Below are 14,823 nucleotides of genomic sequence, written 5' to 3' on the forward strand. Positions count from 1 at the left end.
CAAGGCAGTGATGATTCTGCAAGGACTTCCTTTGTCAGGTACAGTCAGGAAGAAATGATGGAGGATATTAACTATACATAGACATGTACTTTGTGGAAAGGGTAAATGATGACCATAGGAATCCTGCTTTTTACTTAATGCAGCAACTGCAGACATCAAGGATCAAAGCAAAAAGTTATTGAAAATTACCGTATCCTAAGGTTTGCGGACTAAGAAGTGAATTCTGACCAGAGGTTATCTTTATGACTGAGCAGTTCAAGGGTTTTCCATGCATAGCATGTCTGAAAAATCAAACTGATAATTCTCTTTAATCCCCATGCCCTACTACTACTGAACACACCATGCATCAGAAGTATTTAAAATACAATATACCTAAAACTGCCCAAAATATCTCCCCCCCCCCCCCCCCAGTTTTCTCAAAGGAATTAAATGGTTTATTCTTGCTAAAAACCAAGCTCAGCCAAAATGTACCCTGGGTGAAAGGCCACTTCCACTACAGTGGACATAGGAAGGCTTGCCTAGAAAGCAAAGCATGCTGAAATAATGACAGCCTGCTTTAAGCTGTAATGTTAGCACCAACTGAGTGTTTAAGTAAGTTTCATATTCAAATAACAGAACAGCTTGTATTAAATATAATTCATATTCATTGCTAAATATTGAGAACAAATAAAGGTGGTCAGATGCCTCATTTGGCTTTGGCTCCACCCCTGTGGAAATGTTAATTCATGCTCTCATCTGGCCTCCCACACTTTATTGTCAGTTCTCCTTCTACGTTCTTTAAAAGTCCAGCTTCCTAAACTTCTCTGAATGTAAACTACCGCTGCTAATAGGAAGAAGTGCAATTATGTGATTCCACCGGCAAACAACTCCACCAGTTTCAGTTCCATTTCAGGATCCCAGTTAAAGTCATCCTTCCTATTTTAAAGTCTGCAAATGCAATGGCCCCAGGGAGCCTTCCAGATGTTTATCTCTGCCTCCCAGCCCTGCTCCTTCCATTAGTCTAATTGGTATCTTCCTCCCCTCTGCAACATTCTGCACAATTCTGGCATGCTGTGGTGACAAACTCCTCCTCCTCAGACCCCACATATAGGAGCAGTTTTCTAGCAATTAATTCTGTCTGCTCAAGTATCTGTAGCAATCATTCCTGCTCACATATGCCTCTGAAAATTATGTTAAAAAGGAGAAGAAAAAAAAAGCATCTTATTTTCTTCTTATGGCTTTTAGGAGAAAAGGCTGAAGATGTATTTTTTTATTCTGTCTTGGGGTTTTGGCTTTCTTGTACTTGGACCTGTCCAGTTTTGCTAGCAGGCAGATAGCACAGGTGAACCAGGAGGATGACAATGACCACAGGGCTGACATCTGAACAACCAGAGGGCAGGCATTTCCCGTTAAACTACTTCTTCCTCCTACTGAGCTTAAATTCCTAATAATGCTTAGGAGACAACTTACTCTGGGAAAGATTCAGCAGTCACATCTTTATTAAAAGCCAAAGGGGTTTCACTTCAGCAGTTTCTCATAGGAAAAATGAAGCTTCACAATTCTGATATTCCTTTCACACACACAAAAGGGGAAAAATACTTTTGTTCATTTTACGGGGTATTTCTGACCTGAAATCAAAACTCAAGACACTGCATTGGTTCTTGGATCTGCCTGCACAGAGATCCCTGCAGGATCAGGGCTCTCATTTGAAAGTGCTAGAGTCAGGTCTTCTAGGACCTATTTTTATTCACTTCAAAGCAAAAGGTGTATCTTCCAAAGCTTATCTTTCAAAAGTTTCTTTATTAGTTTCACTTCTTTTAATTTATTCCCTCTCCAGGATATTTTCTCTGCCACTTAAAACAAATGGATTAATTCAGCCAATGCTGTAAAATTCATTTTAAGTAAAAATACCAACTGCAGGTCTCAGTTGCATTGTTTTATTTGGTCACTTTATGACTACAGAATTTGTGAGGTTTGCATGTTGGACAGTTTACAAGAATAATCTCCAATACTGGAATCCGATCCATCTGTGCAGACTCCACTGACTTCATTGGGTTTACCTGAGCTGATCAAATTGCAGGATCAGTTCCTACATTTGTACTGAACTCTGCCAGATTGTAAATAACACATTGAAAAGAAATCAAATCTACCCCTTAATATAAGACAGGTCATTCTAATATGATAGATGAAGATTCAGTGTAGCCGTAGCATCACTATGCTTATGCTGGCTCTGCCCCATTTGCATGGCTTGTTAAATTGTCAGGATAAAGTGAAGACCAGGGCGGAGAAGAATCAGTGGCAGAGAAGAGGTAATCTTGTATGAACTCTTGAAAGAAGGAAAGGATTTGTGGAGGCAGGTTTGTCTCCTGAGGAAGAAGGTAGAGGAGAGAGATAAGGAAATTGCAGTGGATGGATGCCACTGCAGGTCTCAGGCTGATGCCTGGGCTGCCACCAGCTTCACGGTACACAAAAGCTGAACTCGGTGTCGAGGGATGGGGATTTGATTTGCAGCCAGGCAAAAGGAGGTGACCTTAGGGAGGAGAAACATCTCAAATTTTGAAGTACTCAAATTTTTCATGTTACATTCTATATTTATGTTGACTTGAACACAATAATTTGCATAGCAGTTTGTTTGCTTAGCTGCACTAGCACCTGGCAGACCTAGTCAACATCAGGAAACATGTTATTTAGCAGAGACAGCACCTGCCCATCTCTGTGACCCTTTCCTGTGAACAGACAAGCAGGGAACTACATTTGTGGCTACACAACTAACTCCTCTAGTTAGCAAGACCCAACTTAGATGTGTGTTGCAGTCTTCTGGATCAGCCATCTGGCGCTTTGCAGAGGAGGTGTCACAGAGGAGGACTGTAACAAAGCCAAGAAGTCCACCCCCTAATCTCAGTCCCACCTACCCATCTCAGCCTGGTACCTTAACTGGAAGGTTTCTGTCCTTGTTGTCCTCAAGAACTCTCGGGGCAAAGGGCACAGAAATTCTCTGGTATCCTCCACAGTTGGATAGACAAGTGGCCAAATGCCATTACAGGTGATACTTGCCTTTGATGTCAAAAGTCAAGAAACTTAAAACAATAGAAAATTTGCAGCAGGGTGATCCATAGCTATGCCACATCTGATGAATGCACCTAATTTTCATCCCACTACTCTGTGCCACCTTTCCTTGGATGTGTGATACAGGGATGGCCAGAACACACAAACCATCATCTTTTTTAAAAAAGACCACATAACTCACTTCTTTAATATATACACAGCTCACATGCTGGTGCTGACAGTGAGTTAGCTGCTGTATGACCTGTGGTGCATGACAAGTCACTCCATCTTTTGTTGCCTGTTTGTAAATATGGTGATCTCAAACACCTCACCTCCCCTACAAAGGAGGAGATGTACAGATTATTCAAACACCACATTACAGATATTTTGAGAACCTCTGCAGGTCAAAGCACTTTGGCAGAACAGCGCATGCTGCACGGGAGGCATCGGTTTTCTTACTGGCAATCCTTATATTCCACTAAAAAGACATTTTCTTTAAAAAGGGCTGTTGCAAGTATACATAATTGCATAGATACTTTTCAGCTTCACCTCCTGCTTTCTACTCAGAGTGAGACACCACTTTTACAGCTTCCCTTAGTTGATTGGTTACAGTTGTATAGCAAAAGATGGGCCAGTAAAGCACCTTCCATTCCCTTTTTACTTTACATGTATATCACTGTAACACTTGACTTCGTAGTTTACTGTGTCCAACAAAACTTGATGAGAAAAAGGAATCATTGGACTTTTCAAAGATGGTAAACAGAGACTGAGCCACCACCTAGCAGCTCAGATGTAAACGTAAAACCTTTTAGCAAAACAGGCTTGGTTTTATCATGAAAATTAATCAATTCTTTTTAATAGCTATGACATTAGATGACTTGACTCTCTGTGAAAGTCATATGAAAGATGTGGCTTTGGAAAATTGCTCAAAAATATCCTTTAAATCATGTAAAGCCTTGAACTATGGGGTGCATTCTGTTGTAATGTGTTTACCACCTTGTATTATTAAGGAATGATGATTTGTAGCTCTCCTTAAAAGAAAACGTTTGTTCAATTAAAGACAAACCATCAAACCAAAGATCTCTGAACTGAAAATACCCCTGAACATTTTATAATTTTGTATTATACCCTACTTTCCTGAGGAAACAGACCTTAGGTTGCTGCACTGTCTGCTTGTCTGTCACTCTTAACAAAAAAAACAATAAAGGAGTAGAAGACTGAACTAATAAATACCTGCAAACGTTGTGGTGATTGCTGGCTGATTAAAGAACCATAGAATTACTTCAGTTGGGAGGGGCTTTCAGAGGTGACTGGGTCCAGCCCCTGCTCAGAGAAAGATTGGGGTTATTCGGAACTATTTGTCACCTTGTGGCAAGAAAAGCCATGAAAGTCTGTTTTTTGCAGGATGTTGAGGGTTAGAAAATGTGGAAAATACATTTACAGGACATGAAACTCCATCCAAACCACTACTTGTGCAACAAGTTGTTACAGCTAAATACATACATTGCAGCCAAACAAATTATCTATTTTTTCCATCTAATTTTGTGCCTTTAACAACATTTTCTGTCTTTTGCCTGTTGCCTGCTTGTCTCACGGGCTGCAGGAGGCTCACAATTATTTTCTTCCCCACACTCAGCTTAAAGGTGTTCACAGTAGCTACTGATCACCTGGTTCAGCTGGGAGGTCTCTGATTTGTGATCGCATGAATCTAGAGTGCTTGGGACAACAGATCCAATTCTTTGGCTCCCTAGATAGGTCTCCTGGGATTCACCTTTCACTCCTTTAGGTACAAAGCAAGCCAGGCAGCACTAGCAATGGGGTGAAGCATCAGGTGGATCATGAACAAGGGAACAGAGAGCTTCTGGCAACAATGAGAACATTTTAACTACTTTTATCACTGTGGTAACAAGCATCTCTCATCATGGGTATGAGGACAAAGCAGAAAAACTGAGAGAGACCAGAAGAGGCTGCCTGAGTGGGGAAAGCAGCCTGGTATAACTGTGGGTATGATCCCACGAGTGCAAACACGACGTCTTGAGAAAGCATGGTGCTGGCACTGAAGCACGTTTGCATTAATGTATATTCATCCAGAAGCACAGCAGATTAAGCTGCACAAGCAGCAACCCCAGTTTTGCTGGTTTAGCGCATCTACATCAAGGGTGTGTGCTGGTGTAATTGCTCTTCTGTCATTAAATGGCTATAAATTTCCTTAATTATAGACACGGCCACTTGCACGTGTTATGGAGCACCATAAGTGGTGCTGGAAGTGTAGAGACTGGCCAGGAGAGGACATCTTGGAAGCTGAATCCAGGGCAGCGAATAGAGCCAAGCGAGAAGCAAGATTTCCTGAAGCAGCTGAGGGGCAGGGAGGGAACAAGCAGAGGCAGAGGCAGCCCTGGTCTAGCTGATTCGGCCATGGGGCAGAGGAAGGGCTAAGCGTCCTCCTCCGCTCCTTCCGCCCAGTTTTCTGCGGTTCCCTCCTACAGTTTTCCCTGCAGTGTCCATCAGGCACTGCTGGAGCTGGGGGGGTCCCAGTGAGGGGCAGCAGCAGGGTGAGCCTCCCCAGCTCTGCCAAGGTCAGGACCTCACCTGGAGGGCAGAAACACAGCCGAGAGGCAGGGCTCGTCCCGGTGCCTAAAGGCTCGGCCTGGCACACAGGCAGATGAACACTGGCTTGCGAGTGTTTTAAAAATAAACAGCCTGAGTTGGATTTATTTTTAAATTTCAGGGAGGGTCGGGAGCAGGTCAGCCTCACAAAACGAAGCCCATTTCTTCAATGGCATTTTTAAAGATGATAGCACCTCTTTAACTTCATCTCTCGTTACGATGACTAATGTGGAGAGAATGCCGGGAGGCTGCAGCAAGTCCGACAACCCTGTTGACCCTGAGGAGCACACAGTAAGGGATCTCCTTTGCCTACTAATCTAGACCTGGAGGATGAAATCCTTTGCTCAGGTGCAGCTTCCCAGATTCCCCAGTGCTTGTGTGGGCACAAGGGCCAAGAGGGACTGGATTAGTTGACAGGATAGAAACCTAAATTTAGACGAGATTCAGTTAAGTGGGTGTAGGAAATGAAAGGAATGAGTGGAAAAGGAAGGGCAAGAATAAAAGCAATAGGAACAGATACATAGCCTGTATTCATCATGTCCCTGCTCATGTTCTTTTTTCTTTGTTATTTGTTTTAAGTATCAGTAACCCTTGCCAGGGATTTACCCAACTCTTCTGCATGAGGAAATTGCTGTCAGAACTGCAGTAGATGGGAATCACTTGTAGAGGGATATGGCTGTTGAGGATGGGGTGTGCAGCACAGGAACAGGTTTATTAAGAAAATAATAAATTTATGGAACAGCTGCATAGGTAAGTGATGGGGTATCAGTGTTGGAGTAGAGGCTGAGTGAAATGCCAGCAGCAATGATGTGGCCAGGTGGTTGTACAAAAGGTGGCCGTCCTTTCTGTCAAAGGACAGAGCTTTTGTGCCTTGTACTAGAGAAAGGTGAACTGCAGAAAGTTTTAGGAGGGAGTGGCAATGGGCCAGAAATATTCAGCAGAAGTATTCTTTATGTAGTTGAAATAAAATGTTAGCACATGTTGAGGTCTGGACTTCACCTTAGGCTTGGCAATTAATAAGATTTCTGTTTCCTGTCTAGAAACAATCATATCACAATGCTACAACCACTGGCTGATAGTATAAAATACCTACTATTTAATTATTTCAGAAATGCATTTGAGATTTTTATATACACATACTTAAAATTTATTCCCTCTTAAATATAAGTACCTGAATCAATTCTCAGTGGATTTTTTTCTTTACTCACAGCTATTTTCACACAATATAAACGACACATTTTCACGTCTTTTCAAAACATTATAAGGTACTTTAGTCCACATTGTAGCTGGACTCTGAAAAGATAAAGTTCACTTAAATTAGCAATATACAATCAAGCACCTGATTGTGATATGCCCTCTTCACAAACTAATGATACATTGTTCCTGTGTTCAGTTACAGACAGGAAAACTGCCTCTCTCTTCCATACCACCCTTTCTACAGCAAAGGATGCATCATACTGATGCATTTTGCATGTCTTCTGCTCCTCTAGAACAGTAGGTGCACACTTTTGGAAAATTAGCTACCTTAACATTAACTGAAGCTCAGAGAAGTTTCTGTAGATAAAAGAACGTTTTTAACCCGTACAATAACATTGGCTTATGGTTAACTTTAGGACTTGTTCTCTGCAGTAGTGAAATTGTTTTCCTTAGCCATTCCTTGCACACAAACCCAGTGTCCGTGGCTGAAGACTCGCATAATAACCCGTAGCCACCTTCTTGAGACACACTGGTTCGTCCTGTATTGGGGATCACTTGTGGAGAGAGGATGGAGGGATGAGTTTAAACCTGTGTATGATTTAGGAGGTTGGAATGGAAGCTGTTAGGAAAGAGCAATTGTTCTGGGAGGTAATTATAGGGAAAGATTGGCGGTGGGGAATTCAACGTTTAATTCATTAAGAAACTGAAGATACGTGCATCAGTCTCTGTCTGAAGCTCTCTCCTAGCCTCCCTCTTTTGCCCAGGGATATTGTAAACCCAGATTTAGCAGATTTGTCATGTTTTTGCCTGGGTCAAGAGCAACAAACCATGTCCAGGTTTGTAAATAATTTTTCTTCAAACAGCTTTTGAAAACTCAGAGGAACAACGGGGAAAGTCAAAATGTATTTTTGGAAAGGAAACCATCAGACTAAGTGTTTTAAAAACCAACCTTCCCACTAATATCCTCAACTTTCCTTATTTTCCTTCTTTCTAGCCCTGCAGAATTATTTTCCTCTCCTGCTGACTCCCGTGTTGCTAAGAAGGGGCCAGCTGGAGCCCAGACAGGCTGGTCTTGTCCCCCAGATCTGTTTCGACTTGCTCATTTTATAAACGAGAAAAATAAATAAACCTTTAAGTCACTTATCCACTTGCAGCCAGGCCAGCACTGTCTGCTCGGGTACATTTTCAGTCCCCTCGAGAGGCCCAGGTCTGGGCGCCCGGAGCCTTTCCCGCCAGAGACCATCCCACTGCCCATCGCCCAGGACCGGGACGTAAATACGGGATGGTTTAACGTGCCCCTGCACAGCCTTCCAACCGTGCTCTCATCCCTAAGCAAAGTCGTTTCCTTCCTCGCTCCAAGCCCAGACCGGACCAGCCGGGCGCTATGTATGCCCCCGCAGCCCTGCCTTCTCCTTCCACCGCGGGGAACCGGGAAGCCTTTCCCCAGGAGGGGCAGCGTCCCCATGCCGGGCTCCTCAGCAGCGGCGGCGGCACCCAGGCGAGGGGCAGCCTGGTTCGCAGCAGGTTTCTCTCGCCTCTTTCCACACGCCCGACCAGCTGGCCCTTTATCTGCCTGCCGGTGCCCGGGCAGAGGCCGGGGCGAGCCACGGGCAGGGCCCACCTCGGGCGGGCCGGGCGTGTGTCCGGGCGCCGGGAAGGCCCCGCCATGAGCCCCGTGCCCGGGCGCACACGCGCTGGCCTCGCCGCCCGGCCAGGATCGTGCCCGCAGCGGGCGCGGAGGCCCCCGGGGCCCAGCCGGAGCCCGGGCGGTGCCCTGTGGGGCCCGGGGACCCGGGGCCAGGCCCCGCTGTGGGGCACGACGAGGGGCCTGCGCGGCGCGGCGCTCCCCGCTGAGGCGCGGCCGGGCGCGGGGCTCCCGTCAGGCGGCGGCCGGGGCCTCGGCGCTGGGCCGACAGCAGGAGCGGGCAACTGCGGCCGGGCGCGGACCGGCGGCGGCGGCGCTCCCCGGGCTGCGCGCAGGTGGCGGCGGCCTGCGGGGAGGCCGCGGCGGCAGCGCCCGGGCCCGGCCCCTGTGGCCCCGCCCCTTCGGCCTCCTGTGGCGGCGGCGGCTGCTGTTCCCGGGGCGGCCGCGGCGCTGCCTCCCCCTCCCCGGCTCGCTGGGCTGCCCCTCATGCGGATGTGACATTTCACGGCGTTTACCGCAGCCGCCATTTTGAGACAGAGAGCGCTGGCGGCAGCGGAGCGGCAGCAGCGCGCCGGGGCACAGGCAACGGGGGCGGCCCTCGGGCCGGGAGCAGCGAGCCGGGCGTCGGCCAGCGGCTCTGCCGGGGCGCTGGGGGGGGCGGGAGGGCAGAGGAGGGGCCCCGCGGCGCCTCCCCGACTTCGCAGCGCCGGGGACACCTCGCCGGGGGAGCGGGAAGCGCCAGGCGCCGCCGCCGGGCCCTGACTCCTGGTCTCCCGTCCCCCCCTCCCCTCCTCCCGGTCCCCTCCCCTCCGGCCCCCGGGGAAGCCGCCACCCCCGGCCGGTTCCTACTCCCCACCCCCTTCCCCCGACCGGGTGCCGCCGCCGAGATTGGGCGAATAGCGAGCAAATACGTGCGCGTCTCGCTGCCTCCGCCGGCTACCCGCTCCCTGCCCGCCGGAGCCCAGCCGCAGCCCCCCGAGGCGGGCGCCCAGTCCCGGCCGCTGCCAAGGCCCCGGCGCTCCTCCGCCCCTTCCCCTCCCGACACAGGCCTGCAGCCCCCAGCGGGAAAGGCCCAGGCCGCCGCCGCCGCCGAGACCCAGCCCCAGCCCGACATGAACCACCATCAGCAGCAGCAGCAGCACCAGAAGCCCGGGGAGCAGCAGCTGAGCGAGCCCGAGGACATGGAGATGGAAGGTAAGGCCAGGGCCGGGGCAGGCCCCCGCGCCCTCAACTCTGAGGAGTTTCCCCCACCACCCTCCATCGCCCCTCCGCCGTGCTGCCGGCTCCCGGGGCTCCACCGGCGCCGCGTCCCCCTCGGGGAGCGCCTGTCCTCCCGCCGCGGTGAACGCGCCCGGCCCTCCCTCCCGGCGGGCAGGGCCAGGGCCGGCCGCCGCTCCCCGTCCCGTGCCCGGCCGCCGCAGCCACCGTCCCCCCTCCCAGGGCGCGGGGAGCAGCGCCGGGCGGCAGTGGGGGGACACCGGGGAAAGTTGGGGCGGTGTGGGGTCGGGGGAGGCGGCCCCGGGGGGGGGCTCTGCGGGGATTTATGTCGCGGGAGGGGGAGGGTGCGGGGGACGCGCTGCTACAAAAGCAGCCCCGCTCCCCGGGGCGCGGCGTGCGGCCGAGCGCCCCGCACCCTCGGCCTGGTGGGGGCCGCCGGGAGAGGAGCCGGGGGGGGCGTCGGGGCCGCGCCCCGAGGGGGGCCGCTCGGCCTGGGGGGATGGGGTCCGCCCGAAAGTAGTTGTGGTTCGGGGGGGGAGGGCTTCAGCTCTGCCGCGGGGAGGGGGGACGCGGTCGGCGCGGGGGCTGCCCGGGGGCGGTGGGGCCGGGCCTGGCCTGGCCCGGTGTGCCCCGCTGCTGCGGCGGGGTGGGCGGTGGGCTGCAGCCCTGCCCTGCCCGGGGCCGTGCGGGGTGGCGCGGCGGCTCGGCCCGGCCGCGCATTGTATGCAGGCAGCCACGCTGCTCGCCATTTTTAATTAACCCTCCTCCGAGGGTTATTTACAGAACCCGCTGCCGGCCGGGCCTAGCGCGGGGTCGGCGGGCAGCGCTGGCCATGTGTAGCGCCTGCACAGCCCGCGGCCCGGATCCTGCACCGTCATGCAGTTGCGCTGCTTTCGTAAAGGAGGCACTACATTTCAGGCTTGTTCCCCGCTCCCGTCCGGTGCAGTCTCTGGCGGTGCCTTTAGCTTTTTTTTGGTGGTTTGTTGGTTGTTTTTTTTTTGGCATTGTGTTGTTATTTTTACGCATCCTCCCCCCCACCCCCTGTGAACAACGCCTCCCGCCCGATTTCAGCGATGGAAAATTATTTTGGGCGAGTGTACGGCGGGATTTTGTTCCCTGAGGAAGGGCAGCCACACTCTGCTGCTCGTACCGATGGTATTTGACTTGGAGGTCAAAACCAACAACTACCCGAATATCATTGAAAATGCCTGGCCGTGAGGATGCCGATTTTGTTACTGCCGTTTTAATCAGCAGTGACATAAATATTCACCACCACGAGAGATTTTGCTCGGAAACGTGGCAATCGACTTAGCAAATGCACCTTTCAGCTAAATAATGGCCATTGGAATCGGGAGGAGCAAAGGTGTTTTAGTGGAAGTTTGTCACAGCGGCTGTGAGATTACACTTCAAGATTAGAAGGTCATTACATAAAGCCTTGCTTTCTTAAACGTAAATCTCCATTTCGTCAGATAATAGCTAAAACTTGTTTACTATTGGAGTGACTCGTTTTAGTTTTTAGAAAAATCTCCGATGTGGTGTTAATATACACTGTGGGACAAATACATAAAAGGAGCCGATTTAAAATATACCTCTTAACTTGTATGTGTACAAATACGAACATCTTGTGGATTATATTTTCCAGCAGTTTGTTTGATAGCCTGTAGAAATCTGCTTTTTTGCAATATCCTTTTCAAGTCCTTTAGAATATTGATTGTATTTAACGTTCTTGTTTTGATTTTTATGAGCTTGATGCTCTACCATGCTGGGAACGCTGTGAAATGCTGAACATTTTTATGCAGTTTAAAGTTGTTCTGAACTTCTCTGGACTGCATCCCCTCTGTCAGTGGGGATACAGGCATTCAGAAATCCATGTAGAAGTCCCTTTGATGGTTGTGGAAATCTTGCACTGGTGGGCTACCTCCATTGGAGGGGTGAGGAAAAAGTCTGTGTATATCAACATGGTGACACAGAGAATAGAGCGCTATCTCAGAAACCTCTCTCAGATCTGTTAGGCTGCATGCAGCTGATTCTGGGTCATACTACAAACTTGCTAATTTGTGAGAGTTTATAGAACTGTCCACTTATGCAAAAACAACCCCAAAAAAGTTCAGCTTTTGCAGGTTTTTTTGCAATACTTGATTTTTCTTGAGAAATGTTTCAAGTTTACAAGATCGCAGAGATCAGATTATTGCTAACTTTTAATAAAAGTTGACATGTGTATATATTCACTTAGTGTATAAAACAGTGTTCACCCTCTTAATGTATGGGTGTTTGAGCTTTCTTGAGATGCTTTCATGCAGTATTGAAAATACTTAATAACATGTACTTAGCTTAATTTTAACATGTACAGAACATTGTCGGGTGCCATTCTTCTGTGAGTGATCATGTTAGATTTAGGAGGTATGTGAAGAATGCAGTGGAAAATTGCACATCTTGATTTCGAATCATGTGAAGGTTTGCTTATTCTATGTACAGCTGTACTAGATGAACAATGTTTGAGTGAAATAACCATTTCAGATGTAGTAATGAAAGTGTGGAATTACACTAGGATTAAATCAGATGTGGTATTTTGAGTGTCTGCTCTCATGTCCCTGGTTTTTTCCCTTCTCTTATGACTAATTTACTCTTCCTTGATGACCTTATGGAGACTGTGTAAACGAAAGTAGTGCTAGACAAGGCTCTCAGACTTCAGGCGGGAGGAAGACATTCCCTTTGAAAAGAAAAATTAATCTCTGCATCATGAAGAAACAACGACAGCCTCGATAAGGGGTAGGTACCCACTTAGTGGGACCAGGTGTGATGCAGGCTCACCTACTTGCAGTACTTAGCTAGAATGCTGTGGTGTTACAAATCACCTCTTTGTGTACTTAGTCTTCTGTTACCTGTGGATGTTGTTTGTAGTCAGCTTTAGCCTTACTGAGGCTTTGCAGTAGTGATATGTGGACAGGGAAACTTAAATTTATGAGAACTGTTGCAGAGGTTGCATCCCCTGGACTGAAGGCAGCCTCTTCCTTAGCTGAGGGTGCACTTGGACAAACATGGTGTTGGCTGCTGCTCATGTTCATCTCGTGCGCCATGCCAGAGGTTGGGCTAGTGCACTCCCTGTGACTATGAAGTACTTGAAATTAAAAACAAAAAGTGGGGTTTTAAAATGTAGTTTAGGTTTTTAATTTGGTTCACCATGCAGCCTGATTTAGTGTTGTATGAATGTGGTGGAGGTTTGGCATTGGGGTGGGAAGGAACAAGAAGGGCTGCCTGAGGTGGCACAGATGCTGGCGGTTATCTGGCCAAATTCTGTCACTAGCTGTGGATTTTGTGTGCACCCCTCATCCATTGCCACATAAAAGCATGTGATTCTGGCTGCTGCCGTGGCTGCCTTTGGGCCAAAACAGAGTGGGAGTGTGCGGATAAGCTGTTGGTGCCCGAGTTTTAGATAAATTAACAGTTTGGGGTGATGATTAGTAAATTATCCTGTAGAAATTCTGAAGAGTTTATTTGTATGCTAAATAAATTTAGTGGAAGGAATAAATAGTAGTTTTTCCGTACTGTGTGAGTAGGGTATGTAGGTTGCTTTATCAGGCAAAGAATTACCGCTGTTTAGTTGCTAGTGAGTTGCTCTAAAAAGTGTAATTGAATCCAATTCCTGATACTTTATGTACGTTTCCTCTGTAACGTCTTTCCACAAAGGTGTTTGCACTTCAAAGAACTTGGCTTAATACAAATCTAGGTATTTCATAAAGCTCTTTCATGGAAAGCCTCATTTGCAGCTTAGTAACTGTAAGTTTCTCTTGTTTATAGTTTGAATCTGCTTTTTTGTAGGTTCAGCCTCTGCCCATAGTTACACACATATGTGTGCTTTGCATTATGGAAGTTTCTTTTCTGAAGTAGCCAGCACAAGCTTACTAAGACAGTGTCACAGTCTGTGAAGAGTGGTGACTGGTAGTTCAGAACTTGAGTTCTCCTTGTGTCAGCTCTGCAGCCTCCCAGGCAATGCTGTCTTTTAAGTTTTTCCCTTATTGTTGCAGTTTAAAGTTGAGATTTGAATTGCAGGTGAAATGATGCAAGATATTTACGAAGAACAGGAAGAAAAAACAATAACCTGCCTGTGTATGTATGTATGTGAGAAGTTTACAATTGCACTTTCCTGTAGTTTCCATGCAATTGAAAGTTTGTGGCTTGCTGTTCTTTCCTGTTTTGCTGACTGCTGATGGAATTTACTAGATTTCTGACCCACTGTGTGATGCTGGTGTCAAGTACATAACATTTTTTTGCTTGTCTTCTGAGTGCTTACTTCCCACTTCTGTTTTGTCCTCGTTATTAATTTGCCAGGACTTAAGAATACTATAATTTGCATACATAACACAGCATTAATTTTTTTTTGCCTGCTTCCATACCTTTCTTCTGAAGGCCCATATCTCTCTTTTTCCCTGAGCACCTTCACTGTCTTTTATATTACTTCTAGGCAGGTGGTGATAAGGTGAGGCTGTGTGTTTGAAAGGAGAATATGCAGACTAAATTCATCACACGACTCTGCCCCTTCCTCTCTCCAGCCTTGACATTTTTCTATGAAATAGATGATGCTCAAGTGAGGGGAGAGAAAAACGCTGATGCAGCAGACAACAAGCAAAATTAAGTTAATGCTGTGAGGTTATACCTAGAGTGAAGAACCAGGCCTGGTCTCTTATCCCAGTAATGATAACATTTAGTACCTCTGGAAACAGCATGCTTGGCCTTGGGAAAAGGTGTGGGTTGCATCTTTCTGAGATTGTTGCTTCATGGCAACTGAGCATCGGTGACTTTTGAAGAGTGCTGACTATGTCTGGCGTTTCTTCTGCGCATTCTTCATGAAGTGGGTGCTCAATAGGTTGTCAGTTCTAGTAAATTTTCTGTGAAGGAGAAGTGGAAATAGTGGAAAATGTGTGTAAAATTAAGAGGGAAGTGTACATAGTACGCTCTTCAGGTTGAACTATGTATATATCAGACTTCATTACTCCACTTCAGTTGTTCTGTGCTATTGACTGAATTTAGAGGTAAAATCTGCTACCTGTCATTACTAGGTACCTATGCTAAGTATTGTTTTATGTGTTAAAGTAACATAATCCCAAACTTTAAAAAAGCAGATGGAGATAGTT

At 47.8% G+C, this 14,823-nt stretch overlaps 1 protein-coding gene across 2 annotated transcripts in view; it reads left to right on the forward strand.

The window, feature by feature from the left end:
- Positions 1-9,001: 9,001 nt before the first annotated feature.
- The window catches only part of USP7 (ubiquitin specific peptidase 7), a 75,688-nt gene continuing 69,866 nt past the window's right edge, over positions 9,002-14,823 (forward strand). For both annotated transcript variants that reach the window (XM_013304674.3, XM_005244117.4), the window contains exon 1: positions 9,002-9,667. In XM_013304674.3, coding sequence (XP_013160128.1) covers positions 9,586-9,667 — 82 coding nt within the window. In that variant the 5' untranslated portion in view covers positions 9,002-9,585. The remainder of the gene's footprint in view (positions 9,668-14,823) is intronic.

This window comes from Falco peregrinus, chromosome 5 (genome assembly GCF_023634155.1).
Source record: "Falco peregrinus isolate bFalPer1 chromosome 5, bFalPer1.pri, whole genome shotgun sequence".
NCBI lineage: Eukaryota > Metazoa > Chordata > Aves > Falconiformes > Falconidae > Falco > Falco peregrinus.